The sequence below is a fragment of the Centroberyx gerrardi genome, chromosome 1, assembly GCF_048128805.1.
Source record: "Centroberyx gerrardi isolate f3 chromosome 1, fCenGer3.hap1.cur.20231027, whole genome shotgun sequence".
Taxonomy (NCBI): domain Eukaryota; kingdom Metazoa; phylum Chordata; class Actinopteri; order Beryciformes; family Berycidae; genus Centroberyx; species Centroberyx gerrardi.
The window spans coordinates 22,831,705-22,858,666 of NC_135997.1; the positions used below are offsets into that span (position 1 = coordinate 22,831,705).

General features: G+C 42.7%; 1 protein-coding gene across 1 annotated transcript in view; it reads right to left on the reverse strand.

Annotated features, from left to right (window-relative positions):
• The window catches only part of nfatc3a (nuclear factor of activated T cells 3a), a 73,310-nt gene that overhangs the window by 39,385 nt on the left and 6,963 nt on the right, over positions 1-26,962 (reverse strand). Inside the window, exons 2-3 of the mRNA XM_078282699.1 lie at positions 8,549-9,728; positions 3,065-3,227 (exon numbers count right to left, since the gene is read on the reverse strand). Coding sequence (XP_078138825.1) covers positions 3,065-3,227; positions 8,549-9,728 — 1,343 coding nt within the window. The remainder of the gene's footprint in view (positions 1-3,064; positions 3,228-8,548; positions 9,729-26,962) is intronic.

A 26,962-nucleotide genomic window follows, 5' to 3' on the forward strand; every position in this document is an offset into this window, starting at 1 on the left:
AACAATACAGGAGAGGGTGTTTAGTAAACGAAGGCACTGACTGTTAGACCTGCCAGACAAGTGCTGATATCATCTAAGCCAACGACTAATTTTATGTTGCATGTCAGTGACACAACCCAAATGTGGGTTGTGTCAAGATTCAAATGTGTTCCCGAAATTGTTCTGGAGCAATGTCTATGTTAGAACATGTGAGAGCATTTATTTTGAAAATCAAGATTAATCCGAAAAGTGGTAGCAATCAAACCACTGCTGAATGTTATGGACTGAATATTGTACGAAGTTGTCAGTGGTCAAGTTACAGCGTACTACCTCAGCCACAACAACGACGACATGAAACATCTTAAGCTCTCCACTCGCTGGCTGCTACAAAATTTGGTGGACTAATCCTATAGCCAAACAATTCCCCCTGGGGATGAGGAATGAGGGCAAGCGTGGCCAATGCCTGGGTGAAAAAATTTGACAGCTAAATTATGCATCGTCACACATGGCGGGATAGAATCTTGGTCTCACTGCAGTTGAAATGGTTAATCATTGGCCTGAAGGGAGAATAGAGCAAGGCTGCATGTCTGGATGTATGAGGAGTTAACAAGCTGTTTCTAAAGGGACAAATTAGGACTTCCTTGTTATTTCATGAAACTCAACATCTGTGATTTGACTCAAAATTGAAAAAACAATATTTGAGTGCATAAGCTTAGTAGTTGGTGCCAAATAAACAAAAAGTGCTCTCGATCAAGTGTTGTGAACATTTTGAGCAGGCTCTGGCTCCGGCTCCTCGGCCTTTGGATGGAAAAGTGGCTTATGACTCCTACTCTGGTGTTTCTTTGAATCAGATGCTGAAATTAATGGGGGCTGGGGAAGATTTAATGGCTACATGGTGACACACACAACAATAATTAACGTCAAAAATAAAACCCTAGAGGGAAATCAAGCCAAGTGAGCAATTAAGAAAATACCAAAGCATGGTTAGACTGTGGACTGACTTCCAAAAAGTCACTCCAGAATGTATTTATATCCTATTTTGTGAGCACAGCTGTTCAATTTACATATTTTGTTTGTTAATTTTACAAATGAACATAAAGGGTTGACAGAGTTAGCCATAAAGTTTACTTTCAATCTTCAGTCCCTAGTGATATATTGAAAAGACATTAAGGCAACAGTGGCAGCAAGATAAAGTGGGAGCTCAAAATCTAATATAATGAAACTCATCTCACTATAAAGACACACTTTGTAGACATCATAGGACTTTTACTGCGGCACTTTCAATTTTTTTTTCTGATGTTTGTTTTGTGATGAAATACACTTATTCAGTTCTGCTTTCCAAAATTTGAAAAAGAAAATGTTGCAGGCGCCACTGCAGGCGCCAAGATAGATGGAGGATAGGGGACTTCAGCTGTATGTGGTGATCTTGTTGGGTTGACAGCCAACTGATTGGCTAAGCCCCAAGCTCTGCCATTGTTGGGTTCCACAACAATGGTCATGGTCATGCTGCAAGGCCCTACCTTAATCATACACACAAAGGAAGCCTGTTGCTGTGGCCTTGAAATATTAATCAGACTGAACTCTCTCTCTCCCTCACCCTCTGTCTCTCTGTCTCTCTGTCTCTCTGTCTCTCTCTCTCTCTCTCTCTCTCTCTCTCTCTGGCCTAGTGAACAGCGGTCCTAGCTGCAGGTAGGCTCACCTAGTCTCTCTCAGCTACTATCAAATGACAGAGTAGCTGACTGGGCTATAGTGACAGCTCTCTAGCCTGCCTGGTCCTCTTCCTGCTTCAACAGGTTGACTGACAGTCTAGCTGTGGGAGAGGATCCGTGTGACAATCCACACATGCAAATATGTAAAATGAGACCCTCACTGTAAGATTCATTCACTACCGCCGCTGATGTATGGGCTATAAAGCTGTACAATGACTTATTAATGATAGCCCATTAATGTAGCATCAGTCTTGTCAACAGCTATGGGTAGATTCCAGTTGGCCAATAGGGACCTGCCACAGGCACTGCACAAAGAAGATGAGAATTTTTAGGGCAATGCAACTTCTAGGCAGGCAGAAGAGGTTGTTCCCTAAGTATTGTATCATTTAAATAGTGACATTTGTATTCCCAGTATGAAGAGTTGAACCCTACTGACTGGAAAACAGCCCATCATTCAGGAAGCAATTGCTAAATTCACCAAATAAGTTTGGTTGAGGTCATTGCTCATCCTCGTTAGCCATCCTCTCATGTTCTATTTCATGACTGGAGGTTGCCAGGGTGACGTCTTGGCTATGTGGGTAATGCAATAGGTGCTGGGTGGTACAGGTGCTCAGGGCACAGGGTCCATCTTAAGTAATGCAAGGCGAGCATCATGTTAACAAACACGCACAATAAATCAGCCCTGACCTTACAGGGGAATTTGATCTTTGGTATGGCGGATTATGATGTACACTGAGACATCAGTGATTGGTATTTTGTTTACAGTGGAACAGGGGCAATCTACTAGTGTTTATGTGATGTAAAACAGCTTTTTTTGCATAAGATGTCTTAACAAATTCTAATAATGTTTTTACACTGCTAAGATTTTTAGTCTTTGGGTAATGGTCTTTGTAGTTTCATGCTTAAACTTTGTGATTACAATATTAGAGGTAGGAGATGTGACGAGGCCAGGAGGATGACAAACTGGCTAAAGGTGCCAATTGAATTGTAGTTTCAGAGGAGAATTTTATGCATATTTTGAATTCCATCTCAAAGGTATTTCCCTCCCATTAAGAAAGATGTCTAGGAGAAACACGGCTGGTGTTGTTGTGCCGTTTATTGCGTAAACACAAGCCCCAGCTCCCCTTTACAGCACTGGCTTGATTTTCTAGATGTTTTCAGTGGAAAGGATGCAGTGGTGCAGCTTCATGACACTGCTGAGAGCTGAGCAGCAGTAAAATATATAAATATATGTCAACTTTTTGCCAAAGACCACCGTGCTTCAAAGGCTTTTTCACCACTTGTTTAGCAAAAGCATTAGCCATAAACTGGAACTTTTCACATACATCTGTTTTGCGCTGCTATCTAACAAAGTGTGGAGAGGACAAGTGTGTTACCTTGACAATTGGGTGGCCCCCGGATGCTGCTTTGACGGCTCCTCGGCTGCCCTCGGTCTCATAGTGTGCTCGGTGGTGGGCCTTGGGGTGCACCTCTATCTTCAGGTCATACTGGCCAAACTGGCTGGGTAGCGGCCAATCTAGAGGGGGCAGGGAGGAGGTCCTGAGGGGAGAATACCACACACACATGCATACACACCCACACACACAGGCACAGAAAAACAAATTACGATTTATATTATGAAATTATTTTGAATTGCAATGTTGTGTGAACTCATAAGATTAATTCAAAGCAGTCAGTGGAAATGTTTGTGGTTATGGTAATTAACCTAGTATCTGTGACTATGAACAATCTTTGAAAAACTCTAAAGGGCTTGAGGTCTGATCACTGAGAAAATAATTCTCCAGAATTGCTCCACAGACAAAATTGTTTTATAAAAAAATAGTTTTGAAAATGACAAAAGCACTTGAGTGGTCTATTGACACCAATGCTCATTAACACATAATGACGGCATACCAAAAACATTCAAAAACCGAAAGTGGTTTCCCCTCTCATGGTCTGAGACAGTATAATAGCTGGTAAATGGGGGTACAGCATGTGGTGTACTCAGCCCCACCAGACAGTGAATCACCGGAATGCCCACATACATTAACCCTGATCTGAAACCATAACACTTGTAATAGGTCATGTTATGGCTAAACGGGTGAATCATTTTCTAGGGGGACTTTTCACTATGAGTTTTTACTTTTTACTATGTGGGCCTGTGGGAGTGGTGGGGTGAAGTAGAAGTGAAGTAAGAACTGAACAAAGTGGACAAATGTGTTTGTGAGAGACAGAGAGTGAGAGAAAGACAGATGGAGAGACAAAAAAGAATGAGTGAGTGAGTGAGTGAGTACGTGAGTGACAGAGTGTGTGTGTGTGTGTGTGTGTGTGTATGTGTAGTGCACCACAGGGGCTGGCGTTGTGTGTTTTTCCTTCCTGCGTTTTTTTTTTATCTGTGTAGGCCACAATCATATTTGAACAGCTGCACACGAAAATAAAACACTCAATGGCCTTCTCCAGAGAGAAACTGGGTCTCTCTCCGTTGTTGAGTGCATTAGATCAGTTCATCCCCAGTATAAACTGTAACCACTGGCATCAGCCTTTAGTATCAGCCAAGCCATCACCTATTATAATTATTGTTGTTGTTTTTATTGTTGTTGATGTCATCATCGTCATCATCATCATTATTATGACCGCTATTCCCGCAATCAACTGAAAACCAAAGCTATAATGCCACATGTCAAAAATCGCCAAACTGTACGCAGTCTAGCCCAAATGTATTTGGTTTTACAGTTATTGAGAGTTAAGTTTGAATCTGTCCTCCAACAGCATGGCCTCACAGACGGATAATGTTGGGAAAGTCAGTCAGTAAGTCAGTAAGCCGATTTATGTACTTAGTGAATAAGGCTTTTTCAGAATTCAAAAAGAATTACGGCAAAGTAGCTAATGAACTCATGAATCTTTCTTGGAGAATCAATTACAGCAAAGCCTGGGACAAAATAAACCATCCAAATAAATGATGGGTGAAATATGCCCCTTTAACTGCCCCTAACTCCCATTATCACTATTATCATTATCATGTGTCTAATACCTTTAACAGTGAATAATGGAAATTTGTACTACACATTTATCCTTTAGTTTAGTTTAGTTTAACTTACTTTAGTTTAGTTTACAAATAGACCTATTTAAACACATCATCTACATGCACTGTAATGCAAGCCACAGTGTAAACCCTTGATACTGTACACAATTTATTATTCATGAGCCAAAAGCCGTGTTGTAGGGCAGCGCACACAGTATGTGTGTCATCCAGGTGTTCTAGTCTGACAACAGTTACATAGTGCCATAGTTTTCTTAGCACAGCAGTATGCACAAGAAATGAAACTGTGTGTGCATGTGTGTGTGTGTGCGTCAGTGTGTGTGCATCCATGCAGACCCGCAGTGTGTGTGTGTGTGTGTGTGTGCAGCCATGTAAGTGCATGTGTGCGCATACATGTGTGTGTGTAATTTAGGCCTATGAGTCAGTAAAATGACACATCACTGTAGGCAGTTGCAAGTATGTGCTGTCTCATGGGCCAAGAGGCATATATCCTATGCCACCACAGTGAGTTCTACCTCCAGTGTTTACCACTGTAGGCCCTTTGTGCACCTCTGTCATATGGTGGTATAAGTTTTCAATTTGGGCACATGAGAGGCTTCTAGCATGCAAACATGCCATACAGAGCCTAAATGCCATGACAGATCTTTGACAGAAGAAATCAAATGGAAATTTTTGTAAAAGGGAAAGTTTGTAAAGTCTCAATCAGCATGGTTGACTCCCTCAATTATTCCCTTTCCAAGTGTCCGTCAAGAGCTGGCTGAATGGAAGACATGTGAGTCAGGCTTTCATTGGAGCCATTTCACTTCATACACTGCCCTGCAGACTGGCACCAAATCAAGAGGAAAGACTGAATTTTGGAATGAAAAAAGGCATGTGTCTGACATTTTGGTCAATTAGGAGTTTTGTGTGTGTGTACTCGGTGTAGCCTTGTGGTTCCAAATCAAATTGAGCTACATTCTACAGATTCTCCAACCACATATGACAAGGAAATGCCCCCGAAAACCACATTAGGTTGTATCTTGTTACGTAAAGGCTAACTAGTCATGTTGAGCAAATCACATGTGATTGTAGGCCAACAGTTGGCATGGGAATACACTGTCATGACCATTTTGGTCTTCTCCTGTTTCTTTCTTGTTTTGCTTGAAAGTAAATTTTACATGGTGATTTATGTGCTGAGTCAGTTGCATGACCGTTGTATAATCTGTTGTATAATTAAAAAAAAAATTGTCAGTATTCAAAGTTATACAGTTTTTCTCAGTTCCTTAAAAGTTTACTTTTCATCTGCCAACAGCTCTGTCTAACACAGATGCAGTGTAATGGTGGTATCCCAACCCTTCTGTTTCCCTCCCGGCAGCCATGACATAACCACCCAGGAAGTGTGGGTTTGCATGGCTGCTACGGTAACAGGAGTAGGGGAGGACAGAGGAAATACGAGCTGTGTGGCAGAGCAAAGCAGGAGCGGCGGCCTGTGGCCTGAAATAGCGTAACCTTTCTCGGATGTCCGAGCCATACTGCGGGGGCTCCCGCTCCAGTCACGTCCCCACAAGCCGGTCCCCTCTACAGCCTCCATCTTCCCCCTAGCATCCTTCCCCCAACCTCTTGTGAGGCAGGTAGGAGAAGCAAAACCTTGTCTCTACAGAAGTTGCAACATTATGGTGTCCAGCACTATTTAAAGCATCCAGTGATTCAGTTTTTACTTCCTGGAATTATTTGTTGCTAAGGAATTTTAGCCCAAACTCTTACTGGCTGGAATTGTATTTGCTACTTGGTAATATTAGTTTTTTATCAGAAAGAAAATAAAACTTTTGGGAACCAGCTCATTTCAGTGTCATTACTTTTTCTAGGTGGATAGCTCAGGGATTTAGATGGGAGCAGACACTTTATTAAAGTGTTTGTCTGGACACCCCACCCCTTTTCCATCCCATCCCCCCACACTAACCCAAACCCACCTCATCTCGTTCCACTGCTGGGCCAATGAAACCTACCCACTGACCAGCCGCCTGGGCCATCTGCTCAAAACACCACTAACACACACACACACACACACACACACACACACACCCTGCACACACACATGCACACACACAGGCATTTCAAGAACCTTCTTTCCTGTGGCAGACAGGAGCTTACACCATCTGTAGCTGATTCTCAACTGTAGAAGTCACATCTGAAAATGGAGATTTACCTAGGGCCTATATTCTTTGCAATAAAGGTAATTAATGTCGGCAACTAGGCTATTTAAAGTAGTATGGGAAATGCTAGTCTTAGCAGGAGTGGGTATAGGGAAAGACTTGTAAGGCAAAACAAGTAAATAGCAGTAAATAGCATAGTGAACTAGTGAAAAAATACTGCTAATCGTAGCTGTTGCATCCTTCATGATACAGCTACATTGCTTCAAATTGACAGCATGACCTTTAAATCTGTGTGTGATGTCTTCAAACAACTTTAACAATGCAGGTGGTGTGGATGTGATCAGCTTCACCTATCACGTAATTCTCTAGCAATGTAGACATTGTACTGTGTCTGTCTTGGCCAGGTCTCTCTTGTAAAAGATACCTTTGTTTTAAACCGGACTAATCTGGATAAATAAGGGTTAAATGACATTCCTTCCCCAAATTGCTTGGAAAATCCAAATTTTGTTTGACAGATAAGTTGTGTGTTATAATAACATCAATTAATTTTGCTCTACTGCATAACATGTGAGAAAAGAATAAGCTGCTATTGCCTCTGCACGGTGCAGGACAGATGCAGGATAAACGCATAATGGGACACATTTTTGATGGCTTCTTCTGTAGTATCACTGGGAACATAAAACTTATAAGGACAAAGATGCTAAGACTGAATGGTTGGGAATTGTCATACGGCTGACCCCGTTGTTGTCTGGGGAGTGCTAAAGTCTGTTTGAGCAAGTATGTGTGTGTGTGTGTGGGCCCCCCTAGCCATATGTGCCCTGTGCTGATTTATAGCGCTAGGGGCCAGTGCACACAAACAAGGCCATGCCTTCATCTGCTGCACACATTTGAGGAGAGCAGGCAGCAGACTCTCTCTGTCTCCTCTCCTTAGAAACTGCATCATGATATACAAGGATCAAGAGCTTCTGATCGCACCCATTACCCTTTAATGTGGAGAGTGTGCCTGCATGTGTGTATGTGCGTTTGGATGTGTGGGTGTGTGTGCCCCTACACTCCTCTCCATACACCAATAAACTTATGTTACTCTATTGTGCTACTACAGTACATCAGAGTACTGCAGATACAAAGCTCAAAGTTCCCCCCTTTCTGAACACCGATTTGCAATTGAGTGGCAATAAGCCTATTATTCATGTAGAGTGCTATGTGATACTAATTTACTTCAATACAATGTTTACACTTCTCTTCTAGATCAAAAAGGTTTTTGAACTTTAAGATGGCTCACCCCACTCAATAAAGATGTCCGCCATTGATGTCTATTCTTTAGCCTTGACCTACTAATTGTATTTATGATTGACCCCGTGCTATCTTGCCAGGTGGTGATTGCATTGATAACTCACATAAATACTGATACGTCCACACAGCCTACTGTTTTGAGCTTTAAGCTTCAAAGGTCTCTATAGACGTCATCCATCATGCATCTATTCCACATATTGCAATAACGATTGTAGGCAATTCTTTCTCAAAAATAGAAAGGAAATAGAACAGAAGTGGATTGACATGAAACTTTCTAAACAATTCCTCTCCTAGGGAGTCTGAGTCATAAATTGGATTACAGAACTGTGAGATGGAGCTGGATTTAGTAAAGGTATTGTTATTAGTATAATCCTCCTCCTTTTCCTGCTTATCCTCATCATGATTAGCTAAATTACCTGAATATAGGTGTGTGACCAGGCTTGGGTTTGTTCCATGTGAAATGGGAGGGCACTGAGAGGAACTGTTCCCCAGGCCCATCCTTCTTCAGGCCGTGCATGGCCTCGTCTGATGGAGAGTCTAGATGAGGGGACATATTCCCCTGGTCGTCTAGGCCCAGCTCGCCTTTCCCAGCCTGCATAGCTGTTCTGTCCTGGGAGGTCTTCCTGGTCTTGGAGGGGATGTCGGCCTCAGAGGGGCAGCACTGGAAGGGCGACATGCCCACGGAGGGGCTGCCAATCCAGGTGTCCTCTGTCACACTGCCCCTAGGCGAGGGCCCTGGGGTGGGTGTGGGTGAGTGGTGGGGAGACACCGAGCCCTGGTAGCAGATGTCGGCGCTGGAGTGGCGCCTCTTCCCACAGGGCGAGGTGGGGCGCGAGGAGGGCCGCGAGGGTGACCGCGGGCTCAGCCAATTCTCATCAGTGACACTGGTGCGTGGCGAGTGGCAGGGAGACTGCCGGGGTGACAGGGTGATGGAGTGGGAGTGGACGAAGGCGGGGTGGTGGTGCTGCCAGGGGGCCTGCTCCTCCAAGACTCCGCCACCTGTTTGAGGGGAGGCACAGCCTGGGGAAGTGAGCGGGGAGCCCAGGGTGAACCGGGCAGCCGCCTCATTTAGCTCTGAGTCTACGTCGTCGTAGACGTGGGAGAACGATTCGCAGGAGGAGGCATCAGAGAACCAGCTCCTGGAGGAGAGGCTGCTGCACGGGCTCGGGCTGAGCGAGGAGTCCCGGTATGAGTGGTCCAGGGGCAAGTACAGGTGGTCCCTGGACAGGGGCCGGTCCCCGTGGTAGTCCCCGTCAGGGCCGTTCGCCCTCAGATTCTCCTCATTGGCGTCCATCTCCTGCTGGCAGCTGGGTGAGATAGAGGTGATCTGGATGCTGGGGCACTCAAAGGCCTTAGGTGCCCCCACGTGGACAGGGGGCAGGAGGGGGGAGGTGCTGTACTTTGAGTCATGTGCCTCATAGCTCTGGGGCCCGGAGGCTAGCTTGTGTGGCTGAAGGCGTGGAGAAGTGCTGATGACCTGGGAGTGGGACTGCATGCCATGACGGGGCAGGCCAACAGACTGGTGGTTGGTAACCATTGACTGGGGCTGGCCCACATTCAGGATGTAGAACGACGTGTTGTCATCGGGCTCCAGATCTAGGCAAAGGAAGAACAAGAAAAGTCAGTTATTCAGACCATATTGTCAGCCATCACTGATTTTCTCTCAGTGATCATTACCATGACTTCACTGAGAATGCAAGAAAAAGTACAATAAAAATGACTGTGACAAATTTGTTTTGCTAAAAGCACTTAAATAAATTCTACTCGATTGACTTAACAGCGAAGACAGACAGGAAAGAGTGTAGACAAGTTAGACGTAAGAGAAAAGAGTGAGCCATCACAGATTTGAACCAGCACAGTCATAAGTGGGCTTGTGCTTACATATTAAGCATATAAGCGGAATGAGTCATCAGGGTGCTTTTCAGACTACCAAGAATCATCACATTTCCGCAAAACTAAATTTCTTCCAATACACAATATATTGGTGACCACTGCAAGTGTTAAAGTGACTTCATTGTAAAAAAAAAATATATAGCTACTCAGACCCAATTCTTCACATCACATAGTTCTCTCTCAGTGATCATTATTACAATTTCCATTCTTGCTGAAAATAGCCTTCATGTAATACACACAGTTAAGGAAAAATCCATTCTTGAATACTCTTATACTGTTATATATTATCAATCTGTGATGTTCAGTGCATTCCAAGAGTTATTTTGTGATGAAGTGTTATTATTTTTTTGGTGAACCCACTTTCCCTCAACCAGCCTCATCCCCTTCTACTTCAGTTAGTGATTTCCTACATTTCCCAGAATAACTTTTCCAGTCAAGAAAAAGTGAGAGCCGTGCCTCTTACTCAAAACTCAACATGGCTTGTGGCTACATTGCATTATGGACTATTGAGACTACTATCGGTGTAGAAATTGGCATCTCTGTTGTTTCTACAATGGATTCCTCCCTGTATGATTGTTGAACGTCAGTGCCTTTATAGGACAGGTCATGGTGGAGAGATAGGGGGATGATTGCGACAAGGGTCCCAGGCCAGATTGTACCATTAAAGCCTGATTCTTCAAATCAAGTAAAACGTATAAGCCTGCAATCCTGTGTACTATAGCTTAATTGATAAAGCATAGCACAAATGCTTACACTGCCAGTGTTTGATTCGCACTGGGGCCACCCATATCCACTCATGGGATTGTGAGATGCTTTACACAAAGGCATCCACCAAATAGCAAATACATGCAATATTCAAAAAGCCAAGATGCTAAAAAACTAAAAAATTGAATCCCTGCAGTATTGACTATTTCCAAAATAACCAAAATAACAACCTGTTCTTCAAAACAGAACATAACGACCATTGTTTGTGTAGCCTTTTGCATCCAAGGTTTCTGAACGGTCATAGGGAAAGACTGAGAAAAGCCTCTGCTTGCAGCTACATCAGTGTCTAATTCATTTTATTGGTACCTTTATTGGTTATTGGTGCTATTCAGTTTGGCTAGCCTTGAACAGGGGTTCGTTGGCCTGTTTCCCGGGAGGATTGCCCTCCTCTCAAACAACAAGATGATTATGGCATCACTGATATCGCCATTCCAGATATATATATCAGGAAAGGGAGTGTATGGTGTGTGTACCATTGTGTTTGTATGCTTGCATGTGTGCGTACTGTTGGATGTGCAGCATGTGTGTGTGTATGCATGTGTGTCTGTCAGTGTTGCTGGGTAGCAGGCGGTCATATAGGCATTGTTCCAAGAGGGATAACCGATGAACAGTGCTACTCAGGAAACAAATTCACACAACGGTGCGTGCTCTCGGCTGTCATCACAGCTAGCGCCGGCAGGCTATTTATACCAAAGGTCAGCCAGCACAGGCAGTATGCACACACACACACACACACACACACACACACAAACAAACACACACACATAACTAAATAGACAAGAGCCCATTGTCCGCACTGGCACCACTCTATTAGAGGTTATTGATAAACTCCACTGACTGCGCTCTGTTGCACCTATTGGGAGCACACACACACACACACACACACACACATACACACACGCTTGGGACCTGGACGATGTTCATGTGGAGACCATTGTAACAGTTGCCTGTACAAAAAAAGTTAAATTTGAAAACCCACAGGTGAATTCAAAGCATATGTGCATTTTGGACACATGTTGGGTTTTTTATATGTGAACAATTTTTTTCAGGTTGTATTCTGACATCACATGTCATCACTCAATTCATTGGTGAAAAGTGTTTTTACATTTTCACATGCCATTACATATGACAATATTTGTTTCACTGTTTTAATATTTGTTTTTTATTTGTTTGTGGGATTTCAGTGCATTTAAGAAAATCAACATGTGTCCAAAAAGCACACATGCTTTTAATTTGCACATAGGTTTTCACATGTGACTTTTTTTTTTCTATCTTGCATCCATCCTTCATGAGTACAGCAGAGGCCACAAGTGATAATTCATTCTTTAGCCTACAGTACAATTGAGCTAAATAAGAAAATATTTATACAAAACATGTCTCTCAAACCACTGGTTAAGATGAAATTAAGAAGAGGAAGTTAAGAGAAATAGCCTAAACTTTGAATAAAAAAAAAAAATTAAATCCTTTGAGTGGTGGAGCAACAGGGCAACATTAATGCTTGTCAGTGTTCTTGACAAAAATCTTTTCCTTGCATAATGCTTTGAATGAGTTTGAGTTATGCCTTTGCCTTCTGAAGGTTTCAATAGTCATCCATTTGTTATTAAAGATAGGTGTGTGTTATTATAGAATTTTTCAAACCCCCCATCCATACACAAAAGCCACCAAAATGTTACACATTATTGCTTCTCTAAAAGCCAAGGAAAACCCTGTTATTATCATAATTGTTTTTATGTATTACATGTTAGGTAAGTACACAACTATCCGTATGCTGCCTTCTCGGCCAGAACTGACTTGGAAAGGAGACGCTCATCTCAATGTGACTAGCCCTGTTAAAATAAGGCTAAGCCTAAATAATAAAATAAAGCATGCAAACACCAGCACAGCCTCCCTGTCATGTCCTATCTTTGGGTATTTAAGTAATGATGAATCCAACGTGAACTTAACTGCAGAAGGAAAAGACAAAAAAATGAAATGATTAATGTCCTTTAGAAAATTGCAAAATGATCAGGGCACATATACAGTCCAATGTGTATTCATAAAACACATGTATCTAGCTTAGCCAAAACCACAGTGGAGCCTGTACAGGATAAGGTTGTGAAATCACTGTGACATTACACAACAACACTTCCCCATATTCCTCAGATGTTCCCATCTACCTCAAAATAAAAAGCATTTTGTTACATTTAATAAAACTAAATAAATATTTACCTAACTACCACTAAAAAAGTCAAAGCTTCATTAAACTGGTAAGCACAGAAGGATAGTCAATAACAGTAAGTTCAGAAAGTTCCTGCACTTGGTTCTTTCAACTTCAAATGATATCCACACAAAATCACAGCTTTGTTGAATGAGAAGCTAAAGACAGTCTGAAAGGAATTTGTGAAAAGGGGAGGGGCTTTGGAAGCCGAGTGTGTATCTGTGTTTCTGTCCTCCCTCCCTTCCTCCCTCCCTCCCTCCCAACAGCAGCAGCAGAGGCAGCGGCGGCAGGCTCTTTATTTATAGCTGCTCAGCTCCACACTGGCCCTGCCTGCCTGTCACAAGACCCAGCAGCGGATCCTCTGACGACAGCATCTGACTGACTGACAGGGAGAGAGAGACAGAAGGACAACAGAGAAGAGAGGGGGAGAAAGAAAGATAGCGAGAGGCTGGAGAGAGGGAGAAAAAGAAAGCGCAGTGGATCCTCTCACTAACTGATAGACTGAATTGGGAGAGAAGAGGAAGAAAAGAGATGAAGAGAGAGAGGGAGAGAAGGAGTGAAATGAGAGACGCAATGTGAAAGAGGAAGCAATGTGAAAGAAAACACAAAGATAGAAAGAGAGAGGGGTGTGTATGGTGGGGGTGGTGGTGGTAGGGGGGCAGTCAAGTGAAGTGAGGGTCAGTAGCTAGCAGTCAGCCTGACCCCTTAGCACACACACACACACACACAGACACACCTCAGTGGAGGAGCTGTGTGTGCCCTCTTTCTATAGCATACACTGTCACACGTGGCTCACCAGACCATGCTAATAGAAAACAGAAACCTTACATCTTTTTTTATAGTGACATGACCTTCTGTTGCTGTTACAGCTCTTTTAGAGAACTACTCAGGTTGCAAAATGTTCCATGTATGCAGCAATGATAAAGAAATCAAGCTAATCCATCTCACGAGTGTACTTCCCTTTCGCTTGATAACTAAATTAATTCTCAAGGTTAAACTGAAAGTGTAAACAATTAATTTTATGCTTCACATGAAAGATAAAACTGCTTATTTTTTTATTTTTCAACAATTTGCATTGACAACGTGGGTTATTCACATATATTCATTCATACTACAGAAAGCCCATATCACAGGGACTAATTTCAAAAGACATTTTCAATTAGAGGGAATTAGTGAGAGGCGAGAGCCAGCCATAAATATTCCTGCATTATAACAGAGATCCCCATTCTTAAGAGCCTGTGGGTTGAGTGAAAAACAATCCGCCTGTTGTTCAGTGCATGTACACATCTCGTCCTCATTGAGATGCTTCTCTAAATGAGTGAGGCGGGCCAGCCATCAATTATTGTTCCCCCACAGGATCCCAGTTCATTAGCATGGTTCACTAAATAAAAAAGGAAAGCCGCAGAAAGGAAGAGAGAGGCAGAAAAGAAAAGACAAAACTGCCCCGATAGAGTCTGCTTCTCAATTCAGCCACTTGTCTGAAGAGCTGCTGTAGCAATGGAGTACTCATCACACCACAGACACTTATTGTCCAGGGTAGGACAGATATTAAGTGGCAGTAATGAGAACGAGGCATAGGCAGGTGTTATTGTTGTTATTATAGTACTGCCAGAAGAAATAGGGTGTAATGGTAAAATAATGCAGTATGTGTCGTCAATAACATGTATATCAATAGCAGCCTGAATAGGTTGTATATGGAGGGGAGGGTCACGCTGAGGAAGCTGATGTAGTTTATTTTTGTTTCCAGGTGCCAATGCACACGTCAGTGATATTCAAGGCCGTCAAATATTCATGCTGCACCTCTCCCTATAGGACCAACATAGAGCAGACCTGAGCTAAACAGTATTGCAAAGGGCAAGCTTGATGAAGGCTGTTGGCGAAATGAAATGCATCGTTCGCTACATGTTTTTTTCACTTGTATTAGAATAAATATGGACTATTGAAGAAATGCTGGACTAAGGCCTCTTGGTGTGCGATGAACTTCTTTGTTAGTATATGAATCTAATCTAAATCTTGTAAATACTTTTTATGGTTTGTTATGGAGCCAGAATGGTAGGGTTTGCCACATGGGATGCAATACAATGAGTGCCAGGTAGTTTAGACAATGACAGCAAAGAATTTGAATGGAAATTTTTATAATTTTAGGGGTGATCGATCGGTCACTGATCATAATCGGCTGATGACAGATTTAGAATGTTCAACTGCCCAATCAAAAAACAAAACAAAACAAAAATTGCCAATCAGGAAAGCGGTCAAACTGTATGCTGTAAAAAGTCAATATGCAGCAGTCAGCAGAACATTAGTAGTGTAGGTATCTCATCCATCTAGCATTTACAGTTCACTTCTGACGCTGTGTTTTGAATTTCACAGCCTATGATCATAGATTAGAACCAGTTTAATATATTGGACAGAAGGCAGAGCCTATGCTGCTGCAATGAAACACTTTTCATGCGCAACCAGTGGCAATAGGTGAGTAAGCACCTCAGTCATCAAGCACACAATAACATGTAATTTCTGTTTGGATAAAACCTAGGATTGTTTTATACGTGGATAGGCCAGCTATGTCATGCAGCCATAAGAACAATCTGTGCTGTACTGGAATTGTACTATTTATGCTTGCTGTGCGCTTTTAGATGATGTGCCGTTGTTAGTAGAAAATCTGGATAAAATGCATTATTTTGGCAACCGGATTAGTGATCAGCCGATCATACAGCAGTAAACCCCACAAATTGAGTACTTCCAGCAGATTATAACAAATGTTTAATTTATTTGCAACTACTAATGGACCCATAGTTTGGTGTTGCTCTGCAAGAACTGTAAGCAAGGTCAAAGGCCGAAGACTGCTCCCTTGCACAGGTGAGCTTTCCTACTGAGTTACAGCCCAGTCTCTCTGGCAATTGCTACAATAGGCACAAAACTTAAACTGCACAATTACATTCACAAATAGGCTACACGTCTTGATATTGTGTTGATTTTCCGCTAACAGCTCCTTGGTGGAGTCTGAGAGATCATTAGACAGCTGTGTTGGCAGGATGGTAGTAATGATAGCAATACCCTGTCCAGGCCTGTCTCTGGACTCTCTGTCTCTCAGTCTCCTCAGATAACTGATTAGAAATCCCTCTGCTGGGCTGTCCTGGTGTCTCAGTGGTATAACATGCATACAACATATTCATAAGTTCAAATTGCTCAGCACTCTCTCTCTCTGTCAGTTTGTTTTTCTCTGTTTCTGTCTCTCTCTCTCTCTGCTGCATAATACCCTCACCCTCACCTGTACCTAATAAAGGGGAAATGCCATAAAAATTACCATTAAAAAGTCCCTCTGCTGTCTCTGATTTTTTGTTACCTATCGTAAGGTCATAAGAGTTAAGGGGAGCCGGTGTTGGTGGGGTGTCAGACAGGGGGGACCAGGTTACCTGGCTCACAGCCCCTCTCCCTGGGCCAAGATAAGATTAGCCTGCCACCTAAAACCTCTCTAGACGGGGTTTTAGGACAGGGTGAGGGGGGGTAAGGAGGTGGGAAAGCCCCCTGTCAGAGCCAGACACGAGGGGAGGGGAGAGAGAAGGCGGGAAGGGCGAGAGTGGTGCTTTGTAGGTACTCACCAACTCACATCAATTCCACCAAAAAAATGTTAAGACGTTCCTTCTATTCTAAATTCTGCAAAGAAAATAAAGGATTACTCAAGAAATCAATTTTATTGTTGCACTTGCAGTTGTGATTGCTACCAGCATTATTGCATTCAGCTTTACTTGCGAGTGTGCGACTGGCAAAGTAACAATGTGAGGTAACTATCTACTGTATGTGCAAGAGTGTTGTTGGCTGCACATCAAACAGCAATGTGCTACCTAAGTGCAATTTTGTTGAGACGATTTGTCGGGATGCTATTAGTGAAACACTCAAAGATATGGATGTACTTACAAAATACTGCCAGTGTGAAGCAATATTAAGAGTCTGACTCAACCAAAGTCACACTCAAACAACAGCCACACTGAGCTACTCCTTTGTCAGCAATGTAATAGATGTGTTAATGTCCCATTCACCTTCTTGCTATTAGCTTGCTCCATATAACAGTATTAACGTTGTCAGCTAATACCAAAATATTAATGTTATCTTAGTCTTATATTGCAAAACCCTTTCTCCATACTTTGTTTCAGTTTGTTTCAGTGCCACTGGCTAATAAAGAGCTAACCAAGCTAACGTGATCTGTATACTGACTGAAGACAAATAACCTCCAGCCCCTTCTACCAGTCTAGCCTCCTCTTTCCCAGGTGCCCTCCATTTCCCCTGGCAGCTTCTGCTGTGATGATATCAACCACCCCAGTGGCCTGGAGACAGGAGGGGGGGCATTTCCAGTTTTGGAGAGCTTATGTAGTCCTATATGTCTGTCCAACCATCCTTTACTCCATCTCTGTGCACTTCCTAAAATATTTTATATCCATGTATTCATGTGTGGAAGCAAATTGTTGGATTTATATTTATCCTATGAGAGGAGAGGAGACGGGAGACAGTGGTACTGCATGTGTGGAGTCAACTGATCCGAGGGGAGCTGGTGTAAACATCACCTCATCCGTCCCTCCATCCCCAGGAGAAACAGAAATCAACATCAACCCCCAGGCTGGGACTATATCAAATAACCTGACACAGCACCAGACTAGAGCAGCACTGAGCTCCATGTTGGGGAGCAACAGAGCAGACCAGAGATATCTGTATAAAAGATTATGCCATTAGCCAGGGTCATTTATCTAAAAGAGTTATGCAGTCACAATTGCTGTGTCTCCAAAAGTTCCCAACTATTCCCAATAGATAGAATGTGCAATAGGCTGATGTTGCCAGGAACTAAGCAACTAAGCAGAGTTTTGGCTAAAATGGTTTGTGACAAAATTTGATTTCCATAAAGTAGGCCTACAAAATGAATCCCTAGAGGCTTAAAAAGATCATGACCCATCAATGCGGCAACCTTTTTAAAAATACAAATGTAGCGTAAACAAAATTTTGCACAATTGCAGTGTTTTTTGTACTGTTGTGCAAGTGACAATAACATGCCACCCATTGTTCAACATGGCCAATCTCAATCTGTCAATGGCCTTGGGCTCGGAGACCCTGCTCTCTTCCTGAAAGCCCAGTGCGTCACACACTCATCAAGTGTCCATACATCACACAGCCAATCCGGTTAAATAAAGATCTCTAAGAGGCTTTGCTGTACCTAAGCTAATAATAGCTCCTCCTCACCGGGAGACTTTTCACCAGGGGTTGCTGGCTGTCAGTGACACACCCCAAGGACCAACATGTCCTCACGGTAACCAAGGGGAACGGCCTAAACCACTGGTGGTGGTGGCATCCGCCTTGGCTCCTTGACACAAGGCTCAACAGGCCTCTGGCTGACCGTCACACTGCCTGGGAACTCTCGCCTGGGGGATAAGCCTCAGAGACTTTGTTCTCCTCCTCCTCCTCCTGCTCCTCCTCCCAGTGCACATGAAGTGTGTCAGGGTCCTGTGGCCTCCGCTGACACACAGGCCCACATTCTGAGAAAGCCCAGTTTACTACTAAGGGAGGGAAGGATTTGTCTCTCCCCAAGAGGATGACAAGCTCATTGCTGCTCCAGGTTGCTGTTGGTGGGCCAACATTCTTTATTCCGCCTGCTCTTTGTGTGTATTTGTGCATGTGTACAGGCATACAAGTGTGTGTGGTGTGTGTACGCGTGTATGTTCGTGTGCGCCTGTGGTTATGCCTCTATGCCTCCCTGTATCAGTGTGCACACAGGGGTGTATTTGAGTATACCTGTGTATGTGTGTGAGTGTGTGTGTGTCTGTCTGTCCTCCACACAAGGCTGAGCAGCAGTGTGTGGTGTTGGGGCTAGTGGGTAACCTAAGCCAGGGTTCCCTTTGTGGTGGGTAGGCAGGCTGATTAGAAGAGGCTCTGCTTACACCCCCTGTACAGAAGGCTTTGTGTTCAGCCCAGTCTCCTGTTTCAGCTCTCTTCAAGAGCTGCTGACCAACAGACCTCCGCAAAATTGTGCCAAAATGCCATGTACTATAAGGCTCTTTGGGATAACCAAATGTTATTAAATTAATTTGCACAATCACAAAAAATATATATGCGCTCAAAGTACTGTAAGGTGTGTTAGATAATATTACTATCTATCTAGACTATCTATGATAGTACTACATTAGTAGTCTAACATATTTTGGAACTTGAATAAACATGAGAAGTGCTGATTTACCTTAGCTCACAAGCATTTTGATCAGTGTTTTTGTTGAAGACTCTAGCAAGATAAATCAAACACACCTCAACTAGTTCAACTGTGGGTTACGGTAAAATAGCAGTAAAATACATTTTGAATGCTTTACAATATGACAAGTGGTTCGTTTATCTTACATGTTGCATTTTCTCATTAATATATTGCTATAATCTTAGTAGTGAGGACACATTCTAATGTAAGCCAAGGAAGAAAATGAAATAGGAACTGACTTGTTACAGACCGCAACTCCAATATGCTGCTTTTTTTTGGCCAATTTGTGGAGTGCCCAGGTTAGATTCCTTGTTAATTCTTTATCATGAACAGACAGGTTACACATTTAAAGCAGAAATATGCTGATTAAAAGCAGCTCATAGGCACCATTATCACAATTCATTTGAAAAAATAATCAATCATTTAAAATCTTAAATCCTTTAACTAAGGTAGAATTTTGACCACTTTTAATGTTCTTTAAGAGTCTGGCAAGATTAATCAAATGCACCACAATGCAGTAAATTACGTAAAATAATATTCAAATAAAAATATTTATTTTATATTTCTAACAAACAGAAATAATCTCCTCTTAATAGAAACACAGGCCATCATATCTGTTACATCATTATTTTTCCATGTACTCTAGTCAAATGTCTGTATTGATAAGTAAATTATTTCAGAACTATTGCTTTGTAATTTGAAAACAAAATATTTTTTACCATCTATGCCAGCATAATTATGCTACAACTGTATTCTTTATATTATTTATGATTTAATAATTTTATTTTACATTTTAATAATTTGGGTTTGACGCAATATTAGCAGTGGCTTCCTGCAGAGCCCTCAATAGCAAATTTAATTCCTTCCCCCTGGTTTTTTCCAGGAACTCTGTGGCTGGCTGGTTGCCTACATTTCTAAGTCTGTGACGCACATACACACACATATTCTAAGGGCTGGCCTACACCTGTGGCTCTAAACCCTGCCGACTGGGTTAATGCCAAACCAACCGGTGATCCCTGAATGTGTAGTTGAGTGGGTCCGTGTACACATTTATTTTAGTGAGAGGAAAAAGGGAAAAAACGGGAATGTTCAAAAGGGAGATAGAAAAAAATCTAGTCTAGGTCCATATAGAGTCATGAGCTACTGGTCACATCAGTTTAATCTGACATCAAATGAGCCTTGTTATTTTCTTATCCTTGTAATGTTATGTTATAGGGTTACATCAAAAAGATTTCCTGTAACGTCACAGCAGACTCGGCAGCCAGCAGTGGCTTAACAATGGCAGCCTAAGCCAATGTTAACATATGCCGGCCTGCTAAATTAAGCTCCTAATTAACAATCTCATGCCGAGATAACATTATGGGATAAACACGGAGTGCCAAGTGATCACCTGAACTAAATACCCACCGACGCATCCCTTTCAAACAGCATCACTGATTGCTTTTCAGCTACATTAATTTGGTACTCTAAAAAAGGCGTTGAGAAAAAATTACTTCTTTTGATATGTATGACAATTTATTTAGCTATGGATTTAGACAGTTGTTATTTCATACTGTAAATTAAGGAAACGGCAAAAAGCTCAGCTGGCTCCTTACTGTAAATGCAGCATGGAGCCAAATAGTCTTTTATTAAATAATATTTTAGGAAATCACAGGCAACGTTTTTATGTTTTTCACATTAATATCTATTATTTACTGATATTCAATGATGTTTCTGATGTTCACTGGACCAGAAATAAGTCTCATCTTTACTGCTTGCTTTGACTGTGTCAGTGTCAGACAGCTTGTGTATTCATTGGTTTCAGTGGGGCAGGATGAGCAGGGAGCTACAGTGCATTAGACGATTGTCCTCCAAGGCGAACGCAGGCGGCCCGGCAGCCTCCAATAACCCAGAGCAGATAACATCAGAGGCTACTGCTAGCAGGGGTGACATTTAAACAATCTGTCAGGGCTGACTGTGCATGTGCCTGAAACAGAGAGCCAGGGAGAGAGAGAGGGAGAGAGAGAAGGAGAGGGCGGAGAGGGAGGGAGAGCCTTTGTGTGTGTGTGTGTGTGTGTGTGTGTGTGTGCGTGTTGTGAGAGAGAGAGAGAGAGAGACAGAGAGAGAGAGAGAGAGAGAAATCTGAGTTGACATTTGCAAACTGCGGGTCTGGGAAAGTGCAGTGAGACTGAATAGCTGTATTATCCAACTGCCAAATACAGGAGTGTCAACCAATGGGATGAAGCTGGAACATTAGAATGCATGCAGTTCAGCTCAGTTACCATAGGCCTATCTGTGTGTTAACAACAAATGACAGTGATAATTTGAATATTACTTTATATAGTCAGACAAACTTGGGGATGCCTTTTATATGTCTCTGCGTGCAGTTTGAAGGTATGGAAATGGTTAGCTTAGCTCAATTCCTGGAAGCCTACGGGATCAAAAGGGACAAATAGGAAAATCGACCTTTGAACTTCTCTAAAGATGCTGGTCTAGCAAAGCTATACATTGTAATTTACATATTTATGAAGTCTTTAATTTGACTAATAATAAAGAAATGAAATATCAACTTCCTATCAAGTTCCTCATTCCTCATTTTAGGTTCTGCCTCCACTCTCTCCTTGTGCAGTTTTGTAAACTGAAAACTTTCAGGAGTTATCTAGCTAGCCACATAGCCATTGGTCTTTGCTGTCATCAAAAATGACCATAGGCTAACCATGTTGGACTTAGGAATACCAGTGTGTTTCAGAGCCATATTTATCTGAGCCAGAATATACTGAGCAGGAACTCCAGGAGTTGGATGCTGAGAGGGCACGGAGGGAGGCTGAATTGGCAGAGCCAGAAGAGCGATGGCAAGAGCCAGATCTGCAGGGGATTGGTGGTGCAAGTGTGTCAACCTATGCCAACCGAAGAAGAATGTTTGTGCTGCACGGAGACTAGCCTTTGGAGAAGTTAAAAGGTCTATTTCCCTACTTTTGAGAGGAGTCGCTACTTGATCCTGAAGACTTACAACAATTGAGCTAAGCTAATCGTTTCCATGCCTTCAAACTGCACACAGTCTGTCTGACTCTGGGTAAGCAGGAAAAATAGCCAAGTTCCACAAAAAACAAACTATGCCTTTAGCGGACTATCCACAACAACTGTCAATTGTGCAAGTCAAGTGCAACAGTAGTATAAGCTTAAATTCTTGCATCGCCAACATAGCTAAGGAGTGCATGGGCCAAAAGTCCAGTCTGATACCTGGAATATCCAGGTATCAGCAAAGAAGTGCTAGGTACAGTAATAAGTAAAAATAGTATACATATTTGAGACGGTTTACACCTTCCCAGTCTCCACATGATGTCAACACTGCCCACCCCCACCCCCCTTGACCCCATCTTCTCACAGGTTAATTACACAGCTGTACCAGCAGCACCATTACCAGCCCTCTGAGTAGCTTGTGCACCCATAGAGGAGGATGTGGGGAGGTGGTGGTGGTGATGGAGTTTGGAGCTCACGGACTGTGAGGAAGGGTAGGAAGTGCAGTCCCCCTAATAATAATAATAATAATGATAACTTTATTTGTATAGCACTTTTCTAAAAACAATGTTTACAAAGTGCTTTACATACAATAAAACCCAAAAGCAGTGATGTGAAACTACCACAATGAATGATAGAAAAATTAAAAAAAATTAAAAAATATATATATAATAGAAAATAGGAATAAAAGGTAATATATGAGGTAAACAGGTACAACTAAAAACACACAAACAAACAGAGATACAATTAAAAACAGATCGAACTTAACATAAAAGTGTGTGCTGAAAAAATATTATAAAAAATAGGAATAAAAGGTAATACAAGAGATAAACAGGTACAACTAAAAAAAAACAAAAAAAACAAACAGAGATATAATTAAAAACAGATGGAACTTTAAATAAAAGTGTATGCCAAAACACAAGAAAGCAATAAAATGGAGATACAGGTACAATGCCACAAACCAATACCTCTACTCCAAACGACTGCTCCACTCCCCACACCCCCCGCCCATCAAAGAATCCCCCATGCGCAGCAGCGACAGCCCCGCAGACCCCAGGCACTCCAGCCGCCAGGCCCCCAAGACACCCAGTGAAGCCCCACCCCACGCCCCCTGCAGCACCTGCCACCGGCGCAAACAGCCTACAGGGCATCCCCCACGGACCCCACAATCAAGCCACCCCCACAAAAGCCCGACAGGACCCAGACCGGGCGACCGCACCAGCCAACCCACCAGAGACAGCACCCGTCTCCACAAACCCGCCAGCCGCCTGCCGCCCCGAGAGACGCAAGCCACCCCAAGCGCGACACTGCCAAGAAACCAAAGACCGCCACACAAAGGCGCACACCCCAGCATGAAATCCCAGCCTCCCGGCAACCCCATGCACAGAAACAGCCCCGAAAGCCCAACAGCCAGAACGCTCAAGGCCAGCAAAGATGTCACTGCCGCAAACGGAGGACTCCCGACGAACAGAAAATCCGAAGAACAGAACAGCCACCCAAAAACAGAGGCAGCAGTCCACAACACCATCAATGCCCCGGCTGCACTCCCCGACCAGTTCAATGCCACCCCAGCGAACAAAAGCAGGAAAACCCCCCCAGGAAACACAAAAACCCCTCAGTGATTCTAAACTCCTGAACGGCAGTGCATAGGGAGTGATTCACATAAAAGCCTGTTTATATAAGTGTGTTTTAGGAGGGATTTAAAAGATGAAACTGATTTAGCTAGCCTAATTTCCTCAGGCAGGTCATTCCAAAGTCTAGGCGCCCTAATAGAGAAAGCGCAGTCACCTTTAGTCTTGAGCCTAGACTGTGGAACAACCAAAAGGGCCTTGCCTGAGGATCGAAGGCTGCGTTCCAGCTCATAAAGAGTTAAAAGGTCAGCAATATAGCTAGGGGCTAGACCTTTCTGTGCTTTAAATGTAATCAGTAAAATCTTAAAATCAATTCTAAATCTTACTGGTAGCCAGTGCAGATGTGCTAAGACTGGGGTAATATGGTCTCTACGTTTAGTGCCAGTTAAAATTCTAGCTGCAGCATTTTGAACAAGCTGGAGACGTGAGATTGATTTTTGACTGAGGCAGGTAGAGAAAGATTCCCTCTGCTCCTCTTGAGGAGAGCTCCCTAACAGCCCTATTACTCTGTATCAAGGCTGTGATCAAGACAACACAAAACAACACAAAAAACAAGCAGGAAATAATCAAGGGGAAAGCAGGAAGGCAACAATTTCCCCTAAACTAAAATCTAGAAAGACCCTGAAAATATCAATCCCTTGCTCTACGTCTTTTTCACAGCCCCTACAGGTTCACACGTCTGACAAGACAACCACGTCTATCCCACAAGGACCAAAATATCTCTCTAATATCACAGAGACCCAATACATAAATAAATAAACTCTTTTGAGCTAAATAATCACGAGTCCCAAATCCTACATCGACATGTGGCATGATCTTTCACAAAAAGGCTGCATCTAGACTAGACCAACTCTAATGAACCAGGCACTGATTTCCCCTAAAACATGACAAACCATTGCTCACCAACCTTCACACCCATTAAAATGTCTTAGGTCACCAAAGTCTTGATCATAAAGCAACCATCCGCACCACCAGTCTATCCCACATACTGTGATTTGGAAACATGTAGCTACAACCAAAGACATGCCTTTGATGAGCCAAGCCTACAGGAAACTGTCTTAAATAAAGTTGATTGTTTTAGGATTATGCAAGGATTATGTTTCTGTAGTCTCTCCCTCCCTTTTCCCTCCTTCTCTGTCTCTCACCTTTTTGTTTTGAAGTCGGCTTCTACTTATATTACTAAATCTTTATTTTTTTTTATTGTTGTTCTGGCCAAAACTTAATGCACTACTGCTGACAGGTCAAGCTTGTTAAAGTGATCGTTAATTTCAAAGGGACTACACTGGATAAATAATAGTTAAATAAAATATAATTTTAAATAGGGGTGCTGGTCGATCAGCCACCAATCCGATCGATTGAAAAAAAAATTTTGTCAATTGTCAGATCAGGAAAGAGCCTACATTTCACAGCCTATGATCATAGATTAGAATCAGTTTAATATATTGGACAGAAGACAGAGCCTATGCTGCTGCACTGAAAAAACTTTTCATGCGCTACCAGTGGCAAAAAGTGAGTAAGCACCTCAGTCATCAAAGCACACACTAACATGTAATTTCTGTTTGGATAAAACCTATGCTTTATTTACACATGGAAAGGCAGCCATAAGAACAATCTGTTGAATTTTACTATTTATGATTGCTATGCAGTTTTACATGATGTAAACATGATTTTCATCAGCGATTGGATTGGATCACACTGTTAAAAAATCGACAATATCAGCCCCAGAAAACATCACTGTGCATCCCTACTTTTAAAGTGACTAAAGAGGTTACCCTTTTTCTCATTTATCCTGATAGAACCTCTCCAATTACATCACAACCCTGCTGCAATAATTCCCACATGTTCTCCAATAAACATGCATTACAACAATCAATATTTCTTAATATTTCTTTATAATTCATATTTCATTTTTGGAAAATTTCAGTCTTAATCATATGGAACATAATGGGAGTGGGTCAAGAATAACTGCATAGGGTGCCAATACCAAGCATTAGCCTGACTGAAACATGGCTTTGAGGGGTAGCCTAAAATAAACTGGGATTCAAACCACCCTAAGCCCAGTGTAGCAAGCCCCGCCTCTCAGTAAAGGAGGCCAGGGGGAGAAAGAAAAAAATCTAACTAAATGCAAGAGTTCAACAGCTTTCTCTCTGGTGTAATGCGGCCCCTGGCATGTTGATACAGCGCAGCCAGCGGTAGCTTCAGTTACACTAAATTTAAACTAGACAGATGCCACACATAGTTGCTCGTGCCTCGCCCCAGGAAACAAACGTCTCTCTCATCACGCTGGGTGCTGGGACCCCTTCAGTTCAGTGGGGTTAGGGGGCACCCACATGGTGATCTAGCCCCACATGTGGACCTCATGCATGGGTTGACTGACTGACCCTTTACCTCTATCTCTCTCTTACATTTCCATAGTTGTTAGAACATGCAGCTTCATAGTCTCTCTCTCTCATCCACAGTCCTCTAGCTGACACTACCAGGTTAACGCAGTTTATAGACACTTACTAGGCTAAATGTCAAACACTGTCCACTACCCTTAATAGTGTTCTCTCCTTAAAAAAGATAAAAGCTTAGTGTACATTAGCCAAGTGGGAGTCAAGTGCAATGCATACAGACAATATCAGCAAAACCTTATGCTGGTCATATGCAGTTTAACCTTGGACTGGAGTCCTATTACTAAATTGACTGTATGTTTTTACAGTTTTATAATTCTTTGTCTTCTGTTTTTTTTTGGTAGATCTAATACTATTTCTGACACACTTCAGGACAGCCTGTACCCTAATGACAGCTGCTTGTCTGAGTGGTGACTCCCACCCCTCGACCTCAAAGTCTAGACACAGACACAGACACACACACACACACACACACACACAAACACACACACACACACACACACACACACACACACACACACAGACACAAAACACACCTGGCCAGTGTCTGGGAGTGCCGACACACTCACCTGGCGACGTGGCGCACAGCATTCTTCCACTCCTCTCCCCGTCAAGATGGCAAAGTGCTTGAGCAGTAAAAAGTGGATGGCTTCAGACGTGCTGGGATGAGAGGGGTTCTCCTGCTCTAAGCACAACGAGTCTCTAGAACCTGCCGCCTGCCCTCTGCC